The sequence below is a fragment of the Camelus ferus genome, chromosome 15 (assembly GCF_009834535.1).
Source record: "Camelus ferus isolate YT-003-E chromosome 15, BCGSAC_Cfer_1.0, whole genome shotgun sequence".
Classification (NCBI taxonomy): Eukaryota; Metazoa; Chordata; class Mammalia; order Artiodactyla; family Camelidae; genus Camelus; species Camelus ferus.
In genome coordinates, this window is record NC_045710.1 from 4085541 (window position 1) to 4109895 (window position 24355).

Sequence of the window (24355 nt, forward strand, 5' to 3'; positions counted from 1 at the left end):
AATATCTTGTAATAACCTTTAATGAAAAAAATATGAAAACGAATATATGTATGCATATGCATGACTGGGACATTTATGCTGTACACCAGAGACTGACACATTGTAACTGACTGTACTTCAATAAAAAATAAAAAATAAAAAAGATAAAAATAAACTTATTTACAAAACAGAAATAGACTCACAGACCTAGAAAACAGACTTACGATTACCAAAGAGGGGAAAGAGTGGGGTAAGTTAAGAGTTTGGGATCAGCAGATACAAACCACCATTTATGCAGTACACAAACAAGGTCCTAATCTATAACACAGGGAACTATATTCAGTGTCTTGTAATAACCTATCACGGAGAAGAATCTGAAAAAGAACAGATATGTAAATACATACAACTGAATCGCTGTGCTGTGTGTCTGAAACTAACACAGCATTGTAAATCAACCCTACTGCAATTTAAAAAAAAAGCATCATCTTAGAAAAGTATCTGATTTTCCCTCTTGTCTATTAAAAATGATACAGAAATCCATAGACCTGCAGGAAAATATAAATGCCTAAATTTTAACACTGCCAGTGCATAAATTAAGACAAGGATAACTAAAGAAAGATGCAGGCATCCTGTCATTATGCGTCGATGCATTTTTTGTATATTACATATATTTTTTTATTGAAGTATAATCATCCTGTGCACTCTGACTGTGGTCGGAACGGGGGTCCTGCACGGGGTCAGTCACGCTTTCCTAACAAACTCCCCCCGAGGGCCCCGTGTTCAGGGCTCGAGGTAGCAGCCGCATCACGGATATGATGCGCGAGTAACAGCAGCTCAGAGGTGGCTGTGCCGCGGCCAGGCCCAGGGCTTCCTGCGGTGGAGGTCTGGATGAGGCGCAGTCCCTCCACCTGCATGGCTGCGGCCTGCGCCGGCAGGCAGAGGAAAGCCGACGACCGACGGCCCCACTGCTGAACCTCAGCCTTGGTCCTGTTCCCACTTTCATTTCTAAGAAGAGAAAAATCGAAACTGTACTCAGCTGAGAGTGAGTCACAGGAGGCGTGTCCATCGTCCCCGTCGTCCGGGACAGGTCGCCGGGACACCTATAAAGGCAGGCGGGAGGCGCACGGCAGCCTCAGGGCGCCGGCCACCATGTGGACGCTCGCGCCCGTCGCGTTTGCCCTGAAAGCGCTGAGCGCCTTCGTGCAGCCCCTGGGCTCCCTGTGCAGCGGCCTGGGGCCCCTGCTGCTCTGGCTCCGGGCGGCGCTGCGGCGCGCGGGGGGCGGGGGCGCCCGGCCGCTGCCCCGGAGGGAGCCCGGGAAGGCCCGCGGGCGAGGCGAGGCGGACGGCGAGCCGCCCGCCACCCCCACCAGCGTCAACTACCACTTCACCCGGCAGTGCAACTACAAGTGCGGCTTCTGCTTCCACACGGCCAAGACGTCCTTCGTGCTGCCCCTGGAGGAGGCCAAGCGAGGGCTGCTGCTGCTGAAGGAGGCGGGTGAGTCCCCAGCGCCCCCGGCCGCCGCGCGCCGGGCTGCGGGGAGGGGCCGGGGGCGCGCGCAGCTGGAGAGCTTCCCCGCAACGTCAGCCGTTCCCCGGGCACAGTGAGGATGCTGTCCTGCCGGAGGGCGGGAGGGTGAGCTTGGGGACGGGCGCCTGGACCGTCCTAAACCGCAGAGCCGGCTGGCTGGCGGGTCCGTGGGGCAAACCCATCCTCCTGCACCTGCTGGGCGTCTGTCCGCCCTGCGTGTGGAACGAGCCAGGTCGGGGGAAGTTCTGTTGCGCTGGGTCTGTCCAAAGCTTTAAGGGGCTGGGATTTTCCAGCAACAGTTAATGAGGAAAGTTTTAAACAAATACAAATGCTTTGGCTTAAGAAACGCAATGTTTGAGTCTTTTATTTTGGATTATTTACGTGCTTTTACTATGACACTCAAACTATTCACAACTCAAACAAGGGAAAGACTTTGCTCGCAAGACCTGCTCACTGAATGTCGCCTCATCAGTAACGCGCAGGTGTCTCAGAGAGAGCTGGGCACCCTCAGTTCTAAGGTGGCATCTTCCACTCCACATCTGTCCCTCCTTCTCCCCTTGTCTTTCCTAGGGCCCCTCCTAAACTAGCAACATCGCCCGATTTTTCTCAACTTGCTTAACTTTTTAAAAGATAGAGAACACACAGAGAGAGACCTGTAGACATCCTGAATCTCACAGAGGGACCACACCCAGGTGCACAGCACAGAGATCTAGACAAAAAACATCAGGGTGCCCAGAGCGCCTGCTCACTTCCGGCCCTGCCCTTCCTCCCCGGGGAACCACTCACTTGTCTTCTAACACGCAGACTTGTTTGGCCCCGTCTTGTACTTCCTACAATGAAATCGCATGTTTGCCCTTGATTGGATCTGACTTATTTTGCTCCCCCTTATGTCTGCTCAGTCACCCACAAGAGCTCAGCCAAGGACTGATCCGTCTCGCCGTTGCCAGGGGTCTAGCTCAGGGTCTCACCAGGTCTGCTGCATTCATCTCACTGTCTGTGTCCCCACTGAAAGCACATTACCTTACTAAAATATGCTTTTGAAGCCTTAACTCCCCCACTTAACTCTCTCACATGGTTTCCAAGCCCAAACTCATTAGCACAGCCATCAGGCTCAGTGCGGCCACGCTCTGCCCCAGTGACTTAAGGGTCCTATGCTGTGGGCATGTCATGTCACGCCCGTTCCCCCCCAAAACCTGAGCCATCAAGCCTGTAACAGCACTGTTCTCTCCTCCTGGGATGCCCATCACCCCAGTCTCCACTGGTGAACTTCCCAAGCTCTTTAGAATTATTCCTGGTCCTTTTCATGCAGGATGAATCCCTCTCTGTGTCATTTGTGATCACATGACACTTGTTACAAATGCATATTATAGCAGGTTTTTTTTTAATTGAATGAAAGACTCTTTAAATTCTTTAATGCTTTTCAATTTTCAGAAGTTTCACCTATATGATTTCATAGAATCCCATTATAAACCTTTTCCCCCCACCTTCCCCCTTCCCTCCCCCCACTGGTAACCTCTGGTTTGTAAGTGGCGGGAGTCTGCTTCTTTTTTGCTTATTCACTAGTTTGTGGTATTTTTTAAGATTCCATACATAAGTGATAACACACAGTATCTGTCTTTCTCTGTCTGACTTATTTCACTTAGCATAATACCTTCCAAATCCATCCGTGTTGCTGCAAATGGCAAAAGTTCATTATTTTTTATAAATGAATAGTATTCTATAATATATATTTATATATATACCGTGTCTTCTTTATCCATTCACCTGTTGGTGGACACTTTTAAAAAGTGTAAAAGCTTTCGCACAGTAAAGGGAACCACCAACAAAATGAAAAGACAGCTGATGGATGGGAGAAGATATCTGCAAACGATTTGACCCTTCTAAGCTCTTAACTATGTCTCTACATCCTGTTCCTTCCATTCTCTCATTCTTCCATCCCCTCTAAACCTGCCCCTCAGATTCATCACTGGCTACACCACTGTCCGATACACTGTTTCACCTTCTTCAGTTACCTGCCCCTGTTTAAGCACACTTTTAGGGGACACTGCTTTTATTTGATAATAATGATCGTCACACAAGCTGCCTCCTCGCAGGTTAGCTTATGAATAGTGAGGTGATGTAATGTATCACCGTCCCACTGTAGAAACATCTGAGAGTAAAAGAGGGTGCTAGAGATGACTGCCTGGTGAGATGTGGTTCTCAGGACAGCAGGACCGTCCCTGGGAAACTAGGATAGAGGGTGACGAGACCTCAAAAGACCAAGGGCTTTGGAGCTCAGGGACACCTCCCAGGCCCATTTTTCCCTAGTCTCGTTCTCTGTTGCCTTTAAAGTAATAATGGAAGTTGGCCAAGTGGAAAAAGAGAAGGAAAATCCATGTGCTTTCTGTCCCAGGTATGGAGAAGATCAACTTCTCGGGCGGAGAGCCCTTTATCCACGACCGGGGCGAGTATCTCGGCAAGCTGGTGAGATTCTGCAAAGAGGAGCTGCAGCTGCCCAGTGTGAGCATCGTGAGCAACGGGAGCCTGATCCGGGAGAGGTGGTTCAGGAACTACGGTGAGCTCTTCGTGTGACACTGGACTGTGGCCGCTACCGTGGTCCAGTGCATTCTTTCCTTCCATCCTGGGCCTTCAGCCAGGCCTGCTGGGGATCAGGAGGGACAGAAAGACAAATGTGCTTATTCTCTTCTCTTTGCAAGCTGTGCACGGTGTTTTGGTTGGTTTCGTTCTGTAGGGCTCTGGGTAAACAAGTATGTCCGCTATCAATGGAGCAAGTGTTTAGTGGAACCACGAGTGGGGCAGATGAACACAATTTACAGTTTTGCAAGCCCCAACCTTATTGTTTGTTTGCTACTCATGTTGAATTTTTAAAATATTTATGGAAATAAGTGTATTTGGTAGTCTCGTGTATAAATTAATTGCTTGGACTAAAACAGTTGTTCTTGTCTTTGGCTGCATATTTGACGGCTGAGAAACTTTAAATAAAATATCTGTGTTGGGTCTGAACCCCAGGCTAATTACATCAGAACCTCGTGGCATGTAGACAGACCAACGTGGGGTCCTCCAAGGGATTCCACTGCACATCCAGGTTATGAACCACTGATCCTAAGGTTGCAGAGGGCACTCACAGCTAAGTTTTACATAGTCAATGCTGATATCCTGAGAGCAGTACCTGGAATTTAGGAAGTATTTGAAAATGTTAGCTATTATTACTGCTCTTGTTTTAGGAAACACTTCTTACTTCACTCTTAGAGTAAAATGTTCTGTTCTTGCTTTGTATGAGCTGTTTGAGCCTTGAAATCACTCAAAGGGGAGTTGCATTTATGATCTGTTGAGGAAGTTCACAGAAAATCTCTGCTGGTGAAGATGGTGAAGAAATGGAGGTGGGAAGATAGAGAGGGCAGGTGTGGATGTGGGTAGCATATCCTATTGGATGAAGGTTCACAGGAAGACCAGAAGGCAGTTAGTTAACATCAAACCATCTGGGAAGGGAGTCACTCAGTCAAAGAGGGGTTCAGAAGTTTAAAAGGAAGCTTTGGAACCATATTCAGAGAGAGAAGAGAGGTCAGGGAGAAATGTGAGCAGAGAATAATCAGTTGGGTTTGCCAGCTGTGTCCCCAGGCGCCACTCTCCTTCCAAGATGGGGTCCACACGCTTGTCAGTGTGGTGTGAAGACTGGGGGCCAGAGGACTGCTGTATCTGAGGGTCAAAAGCTCAGATGCTTGTATGGGAGAGGTGGTGCATGTTAGCAAATTTGGAAGTGTGTAGGGAAAACCAGCGTTAGTGGTGGGGAGACAATCCGGAAGTGGGAGGTCTACTCAGAGCCGACACGTGGACAGCCAGGTGTGAGTTTCCACCGATTTTCACACTACAGTGGAGTTCAGGGTTGGCGTTGCCATATGCTCCAGTTATTAAAGACGCATCATAGCTCTACAGTCTATGTTAAATCTCCCAAATAAGAACATTTGCAAACATTCTGAAATACTGTTAGATGTCACGAGGAAGAAACATGATGATGTGTCCCTATGTGGTCCCTAATCCTCTGGCCTAAAGACCTGATGTCTGGATCCTAGGACGGAAAAGCCTAAAGTGGTCGTTTTCCCTCAGGTGAATATTTGGACATTCTCGCCATCTCCTGTGACAGCTTTGACGAGCAAGTCAATGTCCTTATTGGCCGTGGTCAAGGAAAGAAGAACCACGTGGAAAATCTCCAAAAATTGAGGACCTGGTGTAGGGATTACAGAGTGGCCTTCAAGATAAATTCTGTCATCAATCGATTCAACGTAGACGAGGATATGAGGGAACAAATTAGAGAACTGAACCCTGTCCGCTGGAAGGTAAGCACCATGTCTCTTTTCTGATTGTAGTTAAGAGAACATTCAGTAGAGACTGGCTTGAGTGAAACTAAAGGTACAGAGAGCTCTGGACACAGCGAGCCAGTCAAGAAAGTGGGTCCTTGTGTTGCAGAAAAATGTGTTACAGCTCAGTTGTGACAGCAACCTGGATCTGGGCTAGAGACCAAACAGCACATGGAGAGTTGGAGAACTCAGGTTTATTGCAACAGCAGGCCCAGAGGAGTTAACTCTCCAACCTCTGGACCCCGTCTGTCGGTTTACACCGGCTTTTATAGGCTGCCAGTTTACACTTTGCAACATCAGATGTAAATGAGGTATAAGGAAAATTGACTAATTAAGAACAAGCTTTGTAGTAATGGACCAATCAGGAGGGAGAGAAACAACCAATCAGGAGTGAGGGAAGTGGACCAATCAGGAGTGACAGAAATAATCAATCAGGAGTGAGCTCCATGCAAATGAAGTACTACAAATGGACCAATCAGAAGTTAGGGAAATGAACCAATCAGGAGTGGAGGAAATGAACCAATCAGGAGTGAGCTCAGGGAATCAATAGAATTTTATGTTTAAGTAAGCTGTTTCAGAGGCAAAAAGTGAGACAGAGCCTCTGGGCCAGGGAACTGGATGGTGCTGGCAGGAGAGTAGTAGCAGGACCCCTGCTTGGGGGTCCTGCTGGTCTTTTTATGGGGCTTCCTGCCTCACTTGGTCAGTCTTTCAGCTCTGCTAAATTTTAACCACTTACACTCTCTCTGGCTCAACTACCCCTTGTGCAAACTGGAACTGATTCCCTTCTGGAACACTGTGAAAGTAAATATTAAAAAAAAAATACGCCAAGTGTTTGGAGATGCTCTGAAGGTTATGTTCATAGGAAGCCTAACTCAGATATGCTCATTAAAATACTAAGACTGATTTCATCTCAAAAAATCTTGGCTTATTTATAAATGGATGTATGTTCTTCATAAATTGTTAGTTCTTTTTTTTCATTGAATCACTAGAAGATACTGTGAGCAAGGACATCTCCGAATTGTAGCAAAATGCATTCACCCAGATGCATGCTTTAGGACTGGCCCCTTTATCTGCTACTGAAAAGTCCAGAGTTCAAATACACGTAAGCCAATCCAGGGTGTTTTTGCAGCATCTACAATGTGCAGCCTCTAGCAAACAATTATAAACTAAAGGCTTCCACCTCGACTGTCCTTCAGAATCAATTCAGGGAACTATTTAAAAACAGCTCCTTAGGCTTCATCCCACCCACTGTCCTGAAACAGATTAGAGCGAGGGCTTGGGTGAATATGGGGTCTTAACAAGCTGCCCCAGCGATCGTTATGCGGCTCTGCAAAGTCTGTGCCTGGACCCCAGAGTAGAGGTAAGTAAGGAGAAGATGTAGACTTCAATTCCAGCAAGGGAAAGAGGCAAGCAAAACTCATGTAAGATAAAGCTATGTGTGCTCGGATACCGTGGGAGGGCAAAACAGGCCAGGTTTAATTCTGCCAAAGCGCCAGGAAGACTTCACGTAGGAGGTGGCGTTTGGCTGTGCTCTGGCGGGTGGACAAAATTTCCACAGGTAGAGAAGAGAGTCCTGTCCAGACACAAAGGAGGGAGAGGATTAGCTGCTGTCTGTTTGGAGAACAGTGTTCTCCTCCGACCACTGAGGTCTGTGGGCTGCAAGCAGCTGTAAAGCTGGATCAGGTGCGCCATCACCCACGTGCTTCAGGACCTGGTCCCAGGAGGCAGCCCCCGCTGCGGGAGGCTCCGGGCTTGCAGGCTGCGTCCACAGTCAGCAGTGCCCCAGCGCCCAGCAGGCCGGGATTCGTCAGCAAGCGGGCAGCAACCAACTCAGGCTTGCTGCGCCCAGCCGCTCCCACTCACCCCGCCCCTCCGCCCCGCCTACTCCCCTTCCCGCTCCGGTGACGTGGGTTTTTTCGCGAGAGGCCCCTCCGTTCCAGCAGGTGGATCCTGGACCCCTCCCCAGGGAAGATGCCCACGTGTGTCTTCCCCGCCTGACACTGGAGTGAGCGTGGGATTCTGACCCACGCGGAAGTCCCACCCCTGCCAGGCCTCTCTCCTCCCCCTCTGCCTGGACTGGGGACGGGTGCTTTGGGTACAAAATGAGTGGTGTCCTCTCCCAAGACAGCCTGCTGAGGAAGACAGCCACGAAAGCAAATGGGAAAACTACCACGTGGCCAGAGCCAACAAAGGGGGTGGGGGCAGAGAAGGGGTGAGTGGGGGAGAGAATGAGCAAAGAAGGCGATATTTAGGGGGCACTTAAAATTACTTCTAAGCCGACCACAGTGTGCATTAAATGCTTCCGTGCACGGAAACCGTTACCTGGGCTCTGTGCGGCTCTGACCTTCAACAGCGCCACCTACTGTCACCTTGGAGAAGTGCCTGGGGCTGAGTCCTGTTCAGGTGCGGGTGTCCCTTGTGGTGGAATAATGCGTCTTACACACACATGAACTGATTTACTTAAAAGGGTGTTGGAAAAGGCTATTAATGGCTTTGGAAAGCTGTCTTTCCTATTCCCTGAAAAACAAACATGTTCTAAGAGCCTTAATAAGCTTGTGTCAAACATCAGTAGACACAACATTTTGAAAACACTCATTTCTCGGTTTAGGGCTGAAAACTGATTTATTTTCTTGATGCCTTTTTATAGCTCATATTTCCTTCAATTGTTTTGCAGTCTGAAAAAATAGCTCCGCAGACTGGAACAACACCATCTAGACCAGTTTTTAAAAACGTGTATTTTAGGAATGTTTGGGCTTCTAGTATCATATCTCTAAATTTCGGGGCACGATCTCGTTTCCCTGGAGGAACGTCTTTCTAGCATGTTCCTTAAAGGGGAGAATCTTTTTTGCTCTGGAAAGATGAAGCCTGGTTCGGGGGAAGTGAAATTTGGGGCAAAAACTGATGGAAAGTGCTTCACGAAGCCAACACTACACTTGTGTTCCAGGTCTTCCAGTGCCTCCTGATTGAGGGTGAGAATTCTGGAGAAGACGCCCTGAGAGAAGCCGAGCGGTTTGTCATCAGCGACGAACAGTTTGAAGGGTTCCTGGAGCGCCACAAAGACGTGCCCTGCCTGGTGCCCGAGTCTAACCAGAAGGTTGTATGAAACAAAGTCGCGTTGTTCCCCATCACAAAGTAGATTGTTTCCAAAGAGGGAACTTACTTCAGAGGGCTCTGGAGAGCTGGGGGGAGCCTCAGGGCGGAGGCAGAAGCAACGTTTCAGGGATCTTTAGGTTTCTAATGTGAAGAGTTGGGTCAGTCCTGCTGGTCCAAATGTATATATTACGTAGATCAAACGATGTTCACCAGAGCATGTCTACACTGGGGAGCTTCCAGGTGTTTCCAGAGGCAGGGTAAATAATTGGTGTGTTCTGAGAAGCTAAGGAAAAAAAAAAAGAATTTCTTGTTCAAAGCTTCCTTCCTTCAGTGTTAAGGATGGTAGTAAAAAGTCTCCTGGTATTTATCGTCCAGAGAACAGGTAAACTCGTGTTCACAGCACGGAATGTCATCCTGACCAAACAGCATATTCCAAAGGCTGTTAGGGAGAAGGCTAAATCCCCATGATCTATTAGGCGCAAATGAAGAACAGTAGGCAGAATTCATTTAACCTTTATTTTTAAATTGAAGTACAGTAGTCGGTTACAATGTGCCGCTTTCTGGTCATGACCTTTACTCCTAGTGTGCAAGTAAGTACACATCCCAGGGTCATCCTGGGGTACTGGGAGAACCGGTAATTTCTGTTTACCTTGATAACTGTTTGGACTTTACATTTTTCTAAGATAAATTGTATTATCATTTTTTAAAGCATTTAAAAATCAAAAGCTTTTCCCATCTTCCGCCAAAGAACCCACTTGCAGCAAAATCTCTCCCTCACATGCTCACATCCTAGTAGGAACTGCAGAACAAAGATTCATTCTTTATACTTTAGAACTTCTGAGTAATGTTGACCAGAGCATCTCTGAATCGGAGGCAGGGCAGCTCTGGAAAAGAGGAGAAAGGACAGAGGAGAATTCTTGTATCGATGCACTATCAAATTTGACTTCTTAAAATTTGTCTCAATTATGTAATTAATGTGAAATCAAAGAAAATAGAAATCATAATAAGTGTTGCTACTTGTTGAGCCAGACGTCATTACCCCCATTTTAGAAAGACTGAGGCTGAGCCGTAGTGTTAGCTGACCTCACCAACCAGAGGCAAGTGAGCTGACCTCATCCCCATCAGAGGCAGGGTCAGTGACCCCACTTAGAGCCCAGCAGGGGGCAAACGAGGATCTGGATGACCCCAAAGCTTGGGAAACTTACTAGTCAGTTCATTTCCAACTTCGTTCTACAGACAAATCCCCAGGACGCTTGTTAAAATGCAGATTTTGACTCGGCACAGTGGGAGGAGAAATTATCTGATGAGGATGGACCAGAGTTGAACCCAGGCGACTGGAGGTTCCTCGCTCCTCCACTGTCCTTGGCACGTACCTCCTGCCCCGCTCCCACACTGGGAGCTGTTCCAGAGATGCACCCTTGAGAGCGTGTGTGGTTGAGGCCACCTGGACGGTACATGTAACTGAACCCATTTAAGGCTTCTCTGTAAGCTTTTAAGACTCTGGCAGGGGGCTGAGACCCCCTTGTCTTACAGGCCACCCAAGACAAGCCCTGTCTGGAAGTTCCCTGGCTTGTTAACCCCACCACCTGCCCATGTGGAGTGGCTGCCTCTTTATCTGTCTCTCCTTGCCCTCCACGTATGAGAGGCTGGTTTCAGATTTCACCCAGGGAACTCCTGAGTTTGCAAACCAACCAGCAGGTCTGAGGTGGACCCATTATTCAACATTTTAACAAGCTGCCAGGTGACGCTGATGCCACCGGGCCACCTTCAGATGTTCGAAAGCAAAGTCCCGACCTAGCCGTGCACAAGAGTTAGCGAACTCCAGACAGTGGGACAAATCCAGAATGCAAGCCAAGAATGATTGGGGAAAGAAAATCAAAACAAGAGTGGCATTTGTGACCAATGAAAATTATACAAAATGCAATTTTCAAGGCCCATCAGGAAAGTGTCAGTGGAACACAGCCACACCCGCTCTCCAAGTGCTGTCTGCAGTGGCGACGCCTGCAGGGGCTGTTCGTTGCTATGGAGACCGCAGGGACAGCAAGGCTGAAAATATTTACCATGTGGTCCTTTACAGAAAAACTTTGGCAGAATAGGGTTAGGCAGTGAAGGAATACCCTCCTATAGATGTGTAGGTACGCCCTCTGTAAAAGGCATAATTAGTTACAGGTAACACAATATTAAAATCCTCAGGCAAGCTCTGAGGTAGCAGCATTAAAGGAGTTCTGCTTTGTGCATTGAACAAGGTGGGCATCGGAGGTGAGGCGGACACGGGGGATATTGAACAGTGAGGGACCGGGCTGGAGGAAATGGGGAAATCAGCCGGAGGATTTCATTGTCAGAGATGCTTCTGGAGTCCCCCGTCCAGCATGGGGCAGAATCCAGCCTGCTCGGATCTGTGAGAATCTGAATAGACACAAACAGATCGCCTGGAGATGTGTGTGAGGCAGGGATGGGGCGCTGGCAGGTGGCTCAGCTTGTAAGGGACACACCCAGGGACACTCAGGAGGAGAAGCGTTGAATCCAGAAGTAATCAAACCCAGACGTTGTCAGACAGGCTGCTGAGCATACACCCTGAAAATTACGCCTGATGCTAAATTTGTGTATAATTTCTCCTTTGCAGATGAGAGATTCCTACCTTATCCTGGATGAATATGTGAGTATTTCTCATGAATTATAAAATGGTCCCTTAAAAAATGACCAAGCAGCAATGCCAGTGTTGAGTTCTAATGAGCATAACCATTCAGCCCGGACTCGTTCTTCCGAGCCGGCATTTCATATTTGTATTGTCACTGAGCAGCATTAATATCATGGGGACTTTACCGTGTCAAGCTCTGAGCTAAGTGTTTGGGCCGGTATTGGCTTGGACTCGGTCCTGTGTTTGCACTGCCCCCTCAACACGCACACACACTTGATGGTGTCTCCCATGTGGCTATGGATGCATGGATGTCACATGGAGGCGACATCACGCAAGGCAGACTCCTCTGTTCTGCCATCTCTGGCTGGGTTCTCTGGTCACGGGGCGCCCAGGGCTCTCTGCGGCAAGGGCATGCCACACTTCACATTACTGCCTTTAACACCTCAGATGCTGCCAGCTGGTCCTCTGACAGATAACTCTTGGCTTTGCAGAGAAGAGGTTACAGTTCCTCTCCAAAAGCCACTGATATGTCTCTGTCTCACTGCCTTCCAAAGGCAAAGATAATCAGCCATTCTCAAAACTGAAACACAATCACTTCTCCTTTGCCCTGTCACTTTTTCTTCTTTTTCTTTTTTTTGGTCCAAATTCATAAATCTTTGCCAATATTTCTAGCACAGGACAAATAATTCCATTCAAAGACCTGTTTTTAAGAAACGAGCTCCAACGAGAACATTGGCTTCTCCGTATTTACACTGGATTTGGTGTTTCAAGAAATGCTTATTGTGACTTTTGCTATTTTACTATTTTCAAGTTAATCAGTGATGCTTCACCATCATTTTATTTTATTTTTTCCAATATGAACTTTCTTTAGAGAGTATGTGGGAAAAGGTGATAACACGAATGTTCAGTTTGTGGGTGCAAGGTAGAGAGGAAGAGTCAAAGGGAATTCATTTTTGGAGCATCATGACTGGTTGGGGGTTTTGACCACTGTCCCTCCACAAACGCTCTGGTCTCTGTACAGCTGGAGTAAGTACAGTGGGAAGAAAATTTACTTTTGGCAATTTAAGAACATTTTGAGTCAAGAGGTATGACTACAGAATGTTCTGTGCCATGGTAGGGCATAGGGAGTGTGGGCACCTGGTTCCCACCTGTAAGATGCATAATTTAGGATAAAAACCAAGGCCCTTAGCAGGGCATGTGGGACGCTTCGTGATGGGGAGCCTCTCTTCCTCTGTAGCTCTTTTCTTATCACTCTCTTTCTTAAAAGAAGCTTTCATTAATATTTGCACTTACATATTCGTGCACACAGTTTTCACCCCAGCATTATCGTCTGCCTGCAGTCTCCCAGACACACCATGGTATTACATGCTTCTGGGCTTTTACAATACCCTTCTCTCCAGCTGAAAATTTCAGAATATAATTCGAATGTCAACATTGTTCCAAAGCCTCTCCTGATTACCCACCCCCGGCCCCCAGTGGAGGGACATTCATGTCCTGTGATGAGTGAATAATTGTGTTTGTCATGCACTTCCCTGGCCTGATGTGTTTATGTCGGTGACGGCAGCTGGATGAGTACAGAGAGAACGTCCACAGAATTCAGCATCCTCACTAGAGATGGTGCACAGGTCACGGGAAACATTTGCTGAAATGACTGGAATATCAAAACTCATTCTGAGCAGGGAGGGTATAGCTCAGTGTCAGGGTGCATGCTTAAGATGTACGAGGTCCTGGGTTCAATCCCCAGCACCTCTACTAAAAAAAAAAAAAATCATTTTGTGTTAGTCCCCAAAATTGAGTTTTACAGGATAAATTACACAGAAATATCACACCTTCTGTCATGAATTCCTAGATGCGCTTCCTGAACTGTAGAAACGGGCGGAAGGATCCTTCCAAGTCCATCCTGGATGTTGGCGTAGAAGAAGCCATCAAATTCAGTGGCTTTGATGAGAAGATGTTTCTGAAGCGAGGCGGGAAATACGTGTGGAGCAAGGCGGATCTGAAGCTGGACTGGTGAAGCCCAGCTCTTCTGTGGGGACCCCCTGGGACCCCACACTCTCACCAACGTTGCTCAGGGACCCCAAATCCGATTTTCAGTTGCACGTGGAATCTGGTTGCCTGTGGTGACTGAACCCGTAAATTACTTGGATGATTGAAATCCGAGGTCGTGCAAGCCCACTGACTTCGTTAATCAGCTTATTCAGAGCTTAACATTTGAGTCGTGTTTACTGGGACTACTGTATTTCCATTTTGAAGTCATTTCCCCAGTCTCTTATGATAGTCAGTTATTTGCACATCTGGAAAAAGTACAAATTTTCTCCCCCAATGACCTCTGCTTGTTGGGAGCTGCCTTTACATGGCTGCAATCTTGGACTTTTTACCCAGAAGTTTAGAAATAGTCCATGGATGTTTCAAGGAATGAGAGATGATAATCTTACCCGTCTTCAGTAAGCACCCAGGAGGAGACAGCCGGCCTGCCGGTGCTCTGCAGGGCCCCGGCCCTTGCAGGTTTCTCCAGGAATGTGAGTGATCTCTACTGCCCCCTTTCTCTTCCGAGATTCTTAGCGAAAACAAGGTTTCATGATGAAGCGGCCACGGGGTCAGGGCTTGGACTGTGCTGCGAGTCTGCTGAATCTGTCCAGCAACAACTTGCGAGCTTATTCACGTAGGTGGTTGTCCCCCTGCCCCCGAAAAGGGGCAGCTTACTGGGTTGGCATGAGCTGTTTTGTAAAAGCACGGGGTACACGTGGAGGAAAGAGCGTGATGAAAAGTGTAGAATGTGCCTGGATTTTTCTGTAAATGAAGCCGTGGCACACTATAGCATTCCTCAGCTAACTCTGAATCGCCTGAGACACGCCTGTAATCGCGGCTAGTGTGGGAGGATCCAGTGCCTGCCTGTTCTCGCAGGAAGATAAAGCTGGACGGAAAATGCCCCTTGAACTGGGTCAAGGAACAAAATCCTTCCCTTGTGGAAATATCACTTGAAGCTTATTTATGTAACCTAGATAGCATCCCATTGCTTAGAAGAATAATAATTCTCTGTCCTGGTTTTAAAAAAGCAAAATCATGGATGATTTTTCACTCGAGAATTTTTAATCCCGCTGCCATTCCAGCATTGGTCACTAGGTGGCGTTTGAATGTTGCCTGATTCCGCTGAGCCCCCAGCAGAAATTCTGCTTCAAAATCTATTTTTGAGACGTGGTGACTTTGAAAGTTTGGTTTTTCCCTCTTTTTTTCCCTCAGAAAAGATATTCCTACTTCAAATTTTAAGTCACATTAATTCAGCTGAATTGTGTCCTGTCTGCAAAAGAATGATTGCCATGTATTTTTCATTTTATTTTATGTTTTTAAGAAAGAAAAGAAAAAGAATTGGAATACATTTTTCCCTTGCGGGTTCTTGAGCATATCTAAGTAATGATGACCTTAATATAATCAGTATAAACATAAAGCGGTTCCTTTTTTTTAACTTAGAATGAGTGTACTTTGCTGATCGGCAAAGTTTTTCAACAGAGAAAGGGCACGTATGGGAAAGCACAGAGATGCTGTCTGGCATACAGTAGGTGTCCAATCATTATGATCTGAAACAAAGCCTGGATCTGAAGCCCAGATCCCCTGAGCTGAAGTCAGTTTCACTCGATCTGAGGGAAATTGCGTTTCTCTTTCCTCAAATGGGAATATAAATAATAAACTGCACTTGAAAAATAAGCTATTTAAATACATTTTCCAGGTGTTTTTACACCACTGCCCCCTTCCTTATGCACTGTCAGGATTTTCATAGCCTTAATGTTTCAAATATTCCAATGTTCATTTTTTCCGAAGGGGCTGAAATAGGAACTTTTAGCATTAGAGTAAAATTCAAGTTCGGATTACATAACATTTTGTGCTATTTTTTTTTTCTTCCTGGTTTTTAAATATGAGTGTCAGCTTCATGAGATAGATTGTGTTTCATTAGAAAAACAAAGGGCAATTTAACCGAGGTATATCGACTTAAGTGTTAAGGTCAACTTAGTAACAAGTCTTGCTTAGTTTAGGCTGTAATAATATGAATGAAATCTTGTCTTACGAAACCTAACAGAGATCAGACATTAGTGATAGCATATGGTTTAAAAAGTAAGACTTGCCTCTGTTTTTTAGTGGTAAATGACATGAAAGTCGCCTGTTTTAAGTTGGAAGATGAGTGAGATCGTGTGGCTGACTCATCAGAAGTGGAGGCTCCTAGTCTGTGACTGTCTGGAGTTTGGAGTCTGGTTGTTGGGTTAATAGAGAGAATCATGGTCCTGAAACAAGCGGACAAATTCTCAGTGAGACTCTTTTAGGCAATAATTCATTGCCCTCTGTTGAAAGGACTGTTTAATTCACTGTAAGATTTTAAAGCTTTGTCTTGAGTGTTTATAGGCCTCAGTTTTAAGGAAATATATATATATTTTTTTTCTCCGTATGTGATGCTGTTGACTATTGGTCTCTTGTATTGTAAAGTGTTGTAACATATTAAAGTATTTTTTGTAGATTACCTTCATTCTCAGTGGGTCAGTGTAGTGAAGTCTCTCCTCGGCGTGTGTTTAAGGTAATTGCATGCTTTTACAAACCACCATTGCTCAAGGCAAGTACACTTTAAAAATCAACAAGGTTATCAATAATTAATACACACATTTCAGACAGCCTTCTCGGCAAGATGGGGCAGAGATGAGCCACTGGGGAAAGTACTCCTTGTGTTCTAAAGTGAAAGCCAGCATCCTGGGGACCCAGTGCCCCAAACCCGGCTCCTTCAGAAGGAGTGAGTTGCTGCAGACAGCAGCAGGAGGGCCTAGAACCACCGTTCTCAGTGTGACCCAATCAGCAATCCAAACAGCGGGTGTCTCAGCCCAAGAACCCCAGTTCTGAGTCACCCACTCAGTCCTTGACGCCCTGGATGCACCAGGCCAGCCCGGCATCTGCTTCCACCGTCAGCCTCTCTTCTTCCCCATCATCCCTCTCCTGGCTCCCGGAGCCAAGGGCTCTGCATCCCTGGCTCCAGTGACCGCCTCACGCCCTCCAGACTCAGATTGGTCTTCCCGGGACAGGCAGCCTTCTCCCTGGCACATCCTTGCACTTGACCTCTGGTTACAAGTACTCACTTCTACAGGAAGGATATGGGCTCACTGCCTTTCCCCATCCTGGATAAGCCCAATGCTGGGCTCCAGCCCTCAGGGCAGGAGGCAGATCCAGGGGCTTGAAGACAGTGAGAGAGACTCAAGGGGCAGCACAGGTCCGCGATCACGGTGGCCGGCCTGCGGAGAGCCAGCACATTTGGGCTGCACACCCCAGTGCCATGCCCCTGCCGGTACGTGCCCTACCAGTCAGGGCAAAAGAAGGGGAAATTACACAGAAAACCCACATAGCAAGTCCAATTCGGATGCCACTGAGATGGATTTGAAAGATCAGAAGAAGTTTAACCACACTTTTCCCCGTGATTCCAGAAGGAATATGCATTTGGAAATATATGAAAAACAGAGTAAAACAAAATGAAGAGAAGAAAAATCACTCGTAATTGTATCACCCAGGGGTAACTGTTAATTCACTTCACGCCTTTCCAGCTGTGTATATTTTTAATGGGACTCAATTCATACTGTATTTTATTTTCCACATAGTATCTTCTCAAGGCTTTTTAAAGCCAATTAGCATCCTTATACTTTAATGAGAACAGCCAGTTCTTAGAAATTCACACTAAAAGATGAGAGGAGATTCAGTGACATTCTAAAAACCATAGTTAAGTTGAAAAAAATCACTGAATTTGGTTTTTGAATTGTTTAAGTATTTGTTTATGGATATGAGTACAATTCGAGTTCTGGGAATTCACTTTATCTGGAAAAAACTATTTATCATGATAAAAATAAAGCTTCTCTGCAAGCTCATTCCTGGGGGACTGAGGGAACTGCCCAAAAGTGATGTATTTTTTTCACCCAGGGCCATCTTGACTTGTCCTTGTCAGATTCTGCTCCCAGTTTGATGTGTGAGCTTTTTCCGCACCACCAAGCAATTCTACAACACCAGCTGGATGTTTGTACTACAATTCAACTCAGTTCTGACACTCTTCCTGGCAAGAGCATCAGATTCTACAGATTAAGGGCTGTGTCCCACAAGACCGCCCCCATCACCCCCAACTGGGATGCCAATCACAAGTGCACGTTGTTGCCCAGGCCTCTGACTGATCAGCTGTACTCGAGCATCCAAGGACCCCCTCCCAGGAGAGGGTTACTTTGCTGGACCAGCTCATAGAACTCAGAGAAACATTTCACTTAGCAGACTACTGGTTTATTACCCAAGAATACAGTTTTGGAGCAGCCAATGGGAGAGATGCACAGGACGAGGTCTGGGCAAAGGATACACTGGTACCCAGTATGCCAGTCTCTCCAGATGCACCAGTCTCCATATCCCCATGTGTTCAACACCCTGGAAGCTCTCTGAACTCCTGTCCTTGGGGGGTTCCACGGAGGCTTCATTACATAAGCATGACTGGTTAACTCATTGGCACTTGGTGATTGGACTCAACCTTCAACCCCCTCCCCCATCTGGAAGTCTAGGGGTGGGAACGAGAGTTCTAACCCTACAATCACATGGCTGGGTGCCCTGGCAATCAGCCCCACCATAAGTGACCTAAGGGCTTTCCAGAAGTCCCCTCAATAACATAGCAAAAGATATCTTTTTTGGTGTCATCACCCATTCCAAAGAAATTGCAAGTGTTTTAGGAGCTTTGTGTCAGGAATGATAAGGGCCAAAAATACATTTTTTTGTTATAAATCATAATATCCCGGTGGGAGGTGGGTCTAGCTCAGTGGTACAGCACATGCTCAGCATGTATGAGGTCCTGGGTTCACTCCCCAGTACCTCCACTAAAGAAAAAAAATCACAGTATCTCACCCTGAACCCCCCTTAGCGCCACGCCTGAATAGAGTGACCTCTGTCCCTTCTCTCTTGAGGTTTGTGTTGTAACGAAGTTTCCTAGAACTTCTCCCCACAGGCTGTTACTGAGGAGTCAAGAGACCCCTCTGTGTGCATCTGTGAAGTCGGAGCTGGGTATTTTCAGGAGGGAAATTTCATTGCTCCTTACATCACAACTCAGATGTCACTTTACTCAAGCACTGTTTGTGCTGAACTGACCTGTCTCAGTCAGCTTGGGCAGCCGTCTGTCTTCAAATTTACCCTCTGCAGGAAGACACCAGTCACATGGGGTTAGGGCCCACTGTGCTCCGGCGTGACTCCATCTGAACTCGTTACACCTGCAATGACCCTATTTCCAAAAAGTCATGTGGGGAGGTGGTAGAGATTAGAACTTCAACACACGAACCTGGGGGACACCATCCAACACCCCCAGCAGTGCTGTTGTTGACTGACGGCAAGGACGGATTTCCTCCTTCACTTGCCCTTTCTTTCCTGAACTTTCGTTTTTCTTCCTTAAGCTGTTATGCCCTTTTTTCTTAAACAACTTTACTGTGGTGTAATTTCTGTACAGTAAACTACTCATATTTCAGATGCACAATTTGATGGTTATATGCTTTGCTATTTCGGCTACATATTTTATTGGATAGTGAGGTAGGTTTGCTTTTTTGCATTTTCTTTCCTGGTGTCCTGAGAAAATATCTTGAGCTTTGCAATTTTTCTAGCTCCAGGAGTGTTTGCGAAGCAGAAGGCAGTCTCCCTGCATTTCCGTCTTACGTGAAGAGCTTATTTGGGACATCTAGCTGGGAGAGAAAGACAGGCAGCCTTTGAAGGAAGGGAGGCGGGAGGTGGACAGAGGAAGGTTTCCTGAGAAGCCCTGAGAGTGGCAGGGACTTGGCATAGCCCTGGGACATGTGGAAGCTCTCAGCTTCCCGGCCCCCTTTGGAAGCTGCATCCCTGCATCCCTGAAAGAGAAACTGAGCATGGCTGCTTGAAAGGGATGGCGTGCCTGGAGGAGGAGACTGCCGGCGGACCAGGCGACAGGCTAAGAACGACAGGTGACATCCCACTTCCCAGCACTGCAAAGTCCCCCAGATTCTCGCGTGCCTCTGGGGAGAGGCAATCAGAAAAATAACCCACATTTAATCTTTTTTTTTTTAATACTCAACTTGCTTCTTCCATTTTTTCTTTTGCTCTAATTCTCTTTATATAGTTTTAGTGTTTGCTCTAAAGGTTGTAGTATGTAGAATTGCATTTTTATTTTCAACACATTTGGGAAATTTGAAATCACTGCTTCTTCAAATTTTCATTTATTTTTTAAACAGCGGTACTGGGGGTTGAACTCAGGACCTCGTGCATGCCTCGTGCATGCTAAGCATGCACTCTACCACTGAGCTCTACGCCCCCCTACAAAAGCTGGCATTTAATTTAAGTTAATTTTAAAAGTTAAAGAAATGTGAATTTTCTGTGCATTCAGAATGTGTGGTTACAAATTCATACAAATTCCATTGCCTAAAGAGTTTTAATTTTAAGCCACGAGTGTGAATTGAGAGCTTCCCTCAATTTTGTGTCTAGAGAAGGAACTTCAGAGTGGATTCCCAGTTCTCCAGCCTCGGGACCACTTACTGCGGTGGCACTGATGCCCTGGCCCATAGCCATCTAGCACAGAGTCTCGCCCTTAGTAGGTAATTAAAAGGAGGCTCGTTCAGAAAGTGAACGATGTCACATGTCCATGGGCACAAACACTCAGGAACAATGGGTAGCTTTTAAATGAACCTGACAGGACAAACCACTGGGTGAGATGGTTGAGAGCCATGACCTGCGCAGAGGGCTGGACTGAACACCAACCAGTGATGGGTTGGATGTGGCCTTGAGAGACACAGGCAGCTTATTGGAGAAGACCAGGAAGGTTGCCTGGTGGCCCAGCCCAGAGCAGATGATTCCAGTCTTTATTTATTGAGCACTGAGTATGCTCAAGGCCTTACGGGAAATTCCATACAATTACATCACTGCTCTTCTACAGAACCTATGACCTAATAATCAGACAGTAAATATCCAAAATACGAAGTGTAACAGATGCCACCATCAGCATGGAGGCACACTATTATACAACCTCAGAGATCTGGAGATGGGGAAAGCAGCGACGGGTTAGGAGGACTTCACAGAGCACAGAGCTACGTCGTGCAGCCTGCCGCGAACTGGACTATCCAGCGATGAGGTCTCCTTTCCCCATCTCTCCCACAACAATCGTATTAACAAAAACAAACATAGGAGTGAAGTCACACGCGCGTCACTGCATAAGCACTTACAGGTCTCAGTGCCACAGCTGGGCAAGAGGTAAGACGACGTTGGTTTTGTACCTCAGCCCTCTCCCTGCCGGCCCCCGATCCTCCGCCCCAGCCGCTGGCTTCAAACCTGTGCCCCTGCTCACCACAGAAACGCCTGCATCTCAGGGTGGACCACACATCGTCTTCCCTGTGTGCTTCCTATCGCCCATCGCTCATTCATTTAATCCTTCATTCATAGGCAGTACTTCCCTGGCGCCCCGACCAGTGCAGAGGAGGGAGGTGTGAGCATATTTGCTGTAAAGCTCAGGCCTTTATTCGGAACCATTTTCATCTTCCAGTGAGAGGCTGGAGCAACTGCACTGCTGTTAGGGTTTTTCCCGTTGTGCCTTTTTCTTGAACGATGACATTTGCACAAAGAATTTGACAGAGACATCAGAATTCATATCTAGGGAGGGGAAATATTTACCAGAATAGCTTCTCAAGTGTGGATGAGACAGATTTATGTTTTTTTTTTTTTAAATATGTGTATGTAGTGGGGAAAGACAAATTATGCAGATTGCCAGAATAGTTAAGAATCTTCTAGTTTACTAGGGGAAAATGAAACAAATAAGAGCCCAGACTACGGAGTCCTTACAACTTTGCAGTTATTTTGAGATGGCTTTATGTATATTTGCCTATTTAATCTCTAACAAGCTCTCTCTGACCATCTGCATTTTTCATATAAGAAAACTGAAGCACAGGGAAGTTCAGTAACTTGTTGAAGGTCACTGGGCTGGGGCATTAGAATTCAGAGCAGACAGTGTGGAGGGCTTGGTGTTAAGGAGGAAAGATATGATGTTGGGTTTTCCCACACTTTTGAAGAAAAGAGTCTGTCCATTAAAGGAGGCATTCTTTCATACATACCAGTAGGTTTTGTTCAGCTGTGTCTGCCGGAGACATATAATTTAACACTTGTTTAACTTCCAGCTCCCAGAGGGAGTGGCCAAAATAACTCTCACAGGAAAATTCCACCTTCAAAGATCTTTGACTCAAACAAGCTAGAAACCCTAAGAATAGGAAGTATCTGGGTGTGCCTGGATCTCGGGAATCCACAGAACAGAGGGATCAGACAAGTCGCCTCCTCGCTTCCATCCGTCAAAGCCGTCAGGTAGGCAGTGGGATGGAGAGACAGTTCACGTGACGCTGGCGTAGAAAGGCCCTCAGCCTTCATCACCAGGTCCTCACACGGCAGGGCATCCAGCGGAGGTTCCGGGAAGCACACCCCCCGGCCCCCAACACCTGGTCCGTGGCTGGAGTGAGTCCTGGCCCCGCTGGCCCAGCCCAGGGCGCCCTCCATCCGCGCGCTGGCTAAAAGTGCTCTGGGGTCACCGTTTCGTCCCCAGCTTGCTGAGCTTTTAGCCGCAGAGTGTTGGTATCAGGGACCGTCTTCTGGCCGCCCCGCGACGAGGCACCTCGTGCTCCGCTGGGCGGCGTGGGGTCCGGGTGGCCCCGGGTGAGCGGGCAGTCTCGGCGGGCCTGCGCGGCCGAGGGCGGGCGGCAGGGGGCGCTGCGCTCGGGCCGCGCCTCAGCGCCCCGCGTCTTTGTGCCGCTCGGCGCCGCCGCCCACTCTCCCCCCGCGGGCGGTGCGCCCCGGCTGGAGGGCGGCCGGGAATCGAGGGCGGCGCCGGGCGGGGCGGCGCGGGCGGCGGACGCGCGGCGCGGACACCCGGCCTGCACAGCGGACCTCGGCGCCGCGCTCGGAGCCCCGCCCGCGGCGAGCAGCAGCGGCGGCCCCCGGCCGCGCGGGACCAGGTGGGTGACGCGCGTCCCCTTTGTGTCGGCCTCCCCGGAGCCGGGCGCGGCCGAGGCACCCGAGGGGGGTGGGGTCGGGCGGGGGACGATGGCGGGATCCGGCCGAGGTCGCCACGCTGGCCCTGCCCCTCGGTGGCTCCGGTGCCGCGGCCCCTTGGGGATCCGGAGCCCGCTTCCCCGGCCCCAGGGGTCCGCAGCGCCGCGTCCCTGCGCTCCAGCCGGTAGGGTGGCCGGGGGCGGCTCCGGGTTGGGGGCCGTGTGACAGTCGCGGTGGACGTTGTCTGGCAAGGGCGACCCGCGGGGCCACGGGGAGGCTGGGGGAAGGTCAGCCCGGCCTGAGTGGGCCGGTGCCCCACGTCCTCTGCGATGCACATCCCAGCGCCCAGTGACGACTGAGACCGCCCGCCTCCCTCCCTGCACGCCTTCCCCTCCCGAGGGGCGCGCCGAAAGTTCCTTGCGGGTCTCCTCACCCGACCTTCCAGCAGTGGCTCCCCGGCTCCTGGGCACCATCCTGGGCTCCCGGCTCTAATGGTTCAGGCAAGCCTGGAGGCTCGGGGTCTCGGGGAGGAAAGCGTTACTTAACTGCACCCTGAGGATCTCCCTAGACAGAGCTCAAGGTGGTCTCTCCGAAGTTCTTTCTCCCTGCCCTTTGCCCGGTGCATAATAATACTAAAAAGCCCCCTCAACGGATATCCCAAGCTTGCTTTGTGCCAGGCCTATGGCAGGCCGGGTAAGGGAGAGAGTTAGATAAGGCCCCGGGGGTGTTCCGGTGGCTCCTGCCCTGGAAGTGGAGGGGAGCCTGGTCCCTGCGCCGACCGACCCCACACCTAGTTCTGAACAGCTGTGGGCAGGAAGCCCTGTCCTAGGAGTGGGGCCTGGGAATCCAACAAGGACACGTTCCAGTGAATCTGGCTGGAGGGGCAGCCCGCAGATAAGCTGTGCTGACAAGTAAAGTGTGAGGCTGAAAACGAGGTGGTCCAGAGCCTTGGAGCTGTGGAAGTTCCCTGGCGGGAGAGGCCAGAGAGGAGAGGCGGGTGTGTGAGGAGGGATGTTTAGTCAAAGCTTGCAGGTGGGGCGGGCTCAGGGTGGCAGGAAGGGCCCCAGGCCAGAGGGAGCAGCGGGGCAGAGGGAGGGGGAGGGAACACAAGGGGCCTGCTCGGAGCTTTCCCACGGGCCTGCAGCCCACGTGCTCCAGTGACTGTGCGCCTGGCCCTGGTACGGAGAATGGGGACCTGGTCTTCTGCAGTTTCCTGGCAACTTTTCGATTTTTGTTTTGATTATTTTGTAAAGAGTGCAAACGAATTATGACTAGAATGATCAGGTGAGAGTCGATCTTGAAAATTGGAATTCCAGGCCGACTTAGTCTTGATCCTGTGGCAGTGGGAGCTGTTGATAGTTTTGGAGGAAGAAAATGAGCTGGGCCCTGCTTTAGAGTGATGAAGGCTGCGTTGAGGGGTTCCAGTGTGAGATGTGTGGTCTTCAGCCCCCAGCAGGGGCTCCCACCTGGACCCCTTATCTGAGGCCTGGAGAACCTCAGGAAAAACACGATGCAAATGACCTAATTTTAACGGAAGGGGAGTTTTCCAGATCCAGCAAATTGGAGTTTGGAAGTTTGTTTGAAGAAACTCTGGTTCAAATGTCACTGCTTCAAATGTCACTGCCCGGATGGCACTGATGGGGGAAGGGGAACCGTTGAGGGTGAACTCAGGTGCTGGGGGCGGAGCTTCAGCCAGCGGATGAATCGTGCGGAAGCTCTGCGCCATGCAGGTGG

The 24355-nt window shown here is 48.6% G+C and overlaps 3 protein-coding genes across 7 annotated transcripts in view; 2 read left to right on the forward strand and 1 right to left on the reverse strand.

Annotated features, from left to right (window-relative positions):
- Window positions 1-1047: 1047 nt before the first annotated feature.
- Window positions 1048-16100, forward strand: RSAD2 (radical S-adenosyl methionine domain containing 2). Its single transcript, XM_032496970.1, has 6 exons — window positions 1048-1474; window positions 3900-4061; window positions 5612-5841; window positions 8807-8956; window positions 11579-11611; window positions 13443-16100. Exons 1-6 carry the CDS (start codon window positions 1129-1131, stop codon window positions 13605-13607), a joined length of 1086 nt encoding a protein of 361 aa, XP_032352861.1. The 5' UTR covers window positions 1048-1128; the 3' UTR covers window positions 13608-16100.
- A 5817-nt stretch (window positions 16101-21917) lies between these two features.
- The window catches only part of RNF144A (ring finger protein 144A), a 109408-nt gene continuing 106970 nt past the window's right edge, over window positions 21918-24355 (forward strand). For 2 of the 5 annotated variants that reach the window (XM_032496971.1, XM_032496972.1), the window contains exon 1: window positions 21984-22584. The gene's annotated coding sequence lies outside the window, so the exon portion shown is untranslated. Of the gene's footprint in view, window positions 21941-21977; window positions 22585-24355 lie in introns of those variants that run through there. The other 3 variants (XM_014565320.2, XM_032496973.1, XM_032496974.1) reach the window with 3 other exon arrangements.
- LOC116669060 (collagen alpha-1(II) chain-like) lies at window positions 22141-23094 on the reverse strand. The gene has a single exon (XM_032497940.1). The coding sequence runs from the start codon at window positions 23092-23094 to the stop codon at window positions 22141-22143; it is 954 nt and encodes a 317-aa protein (XP_032353831.1).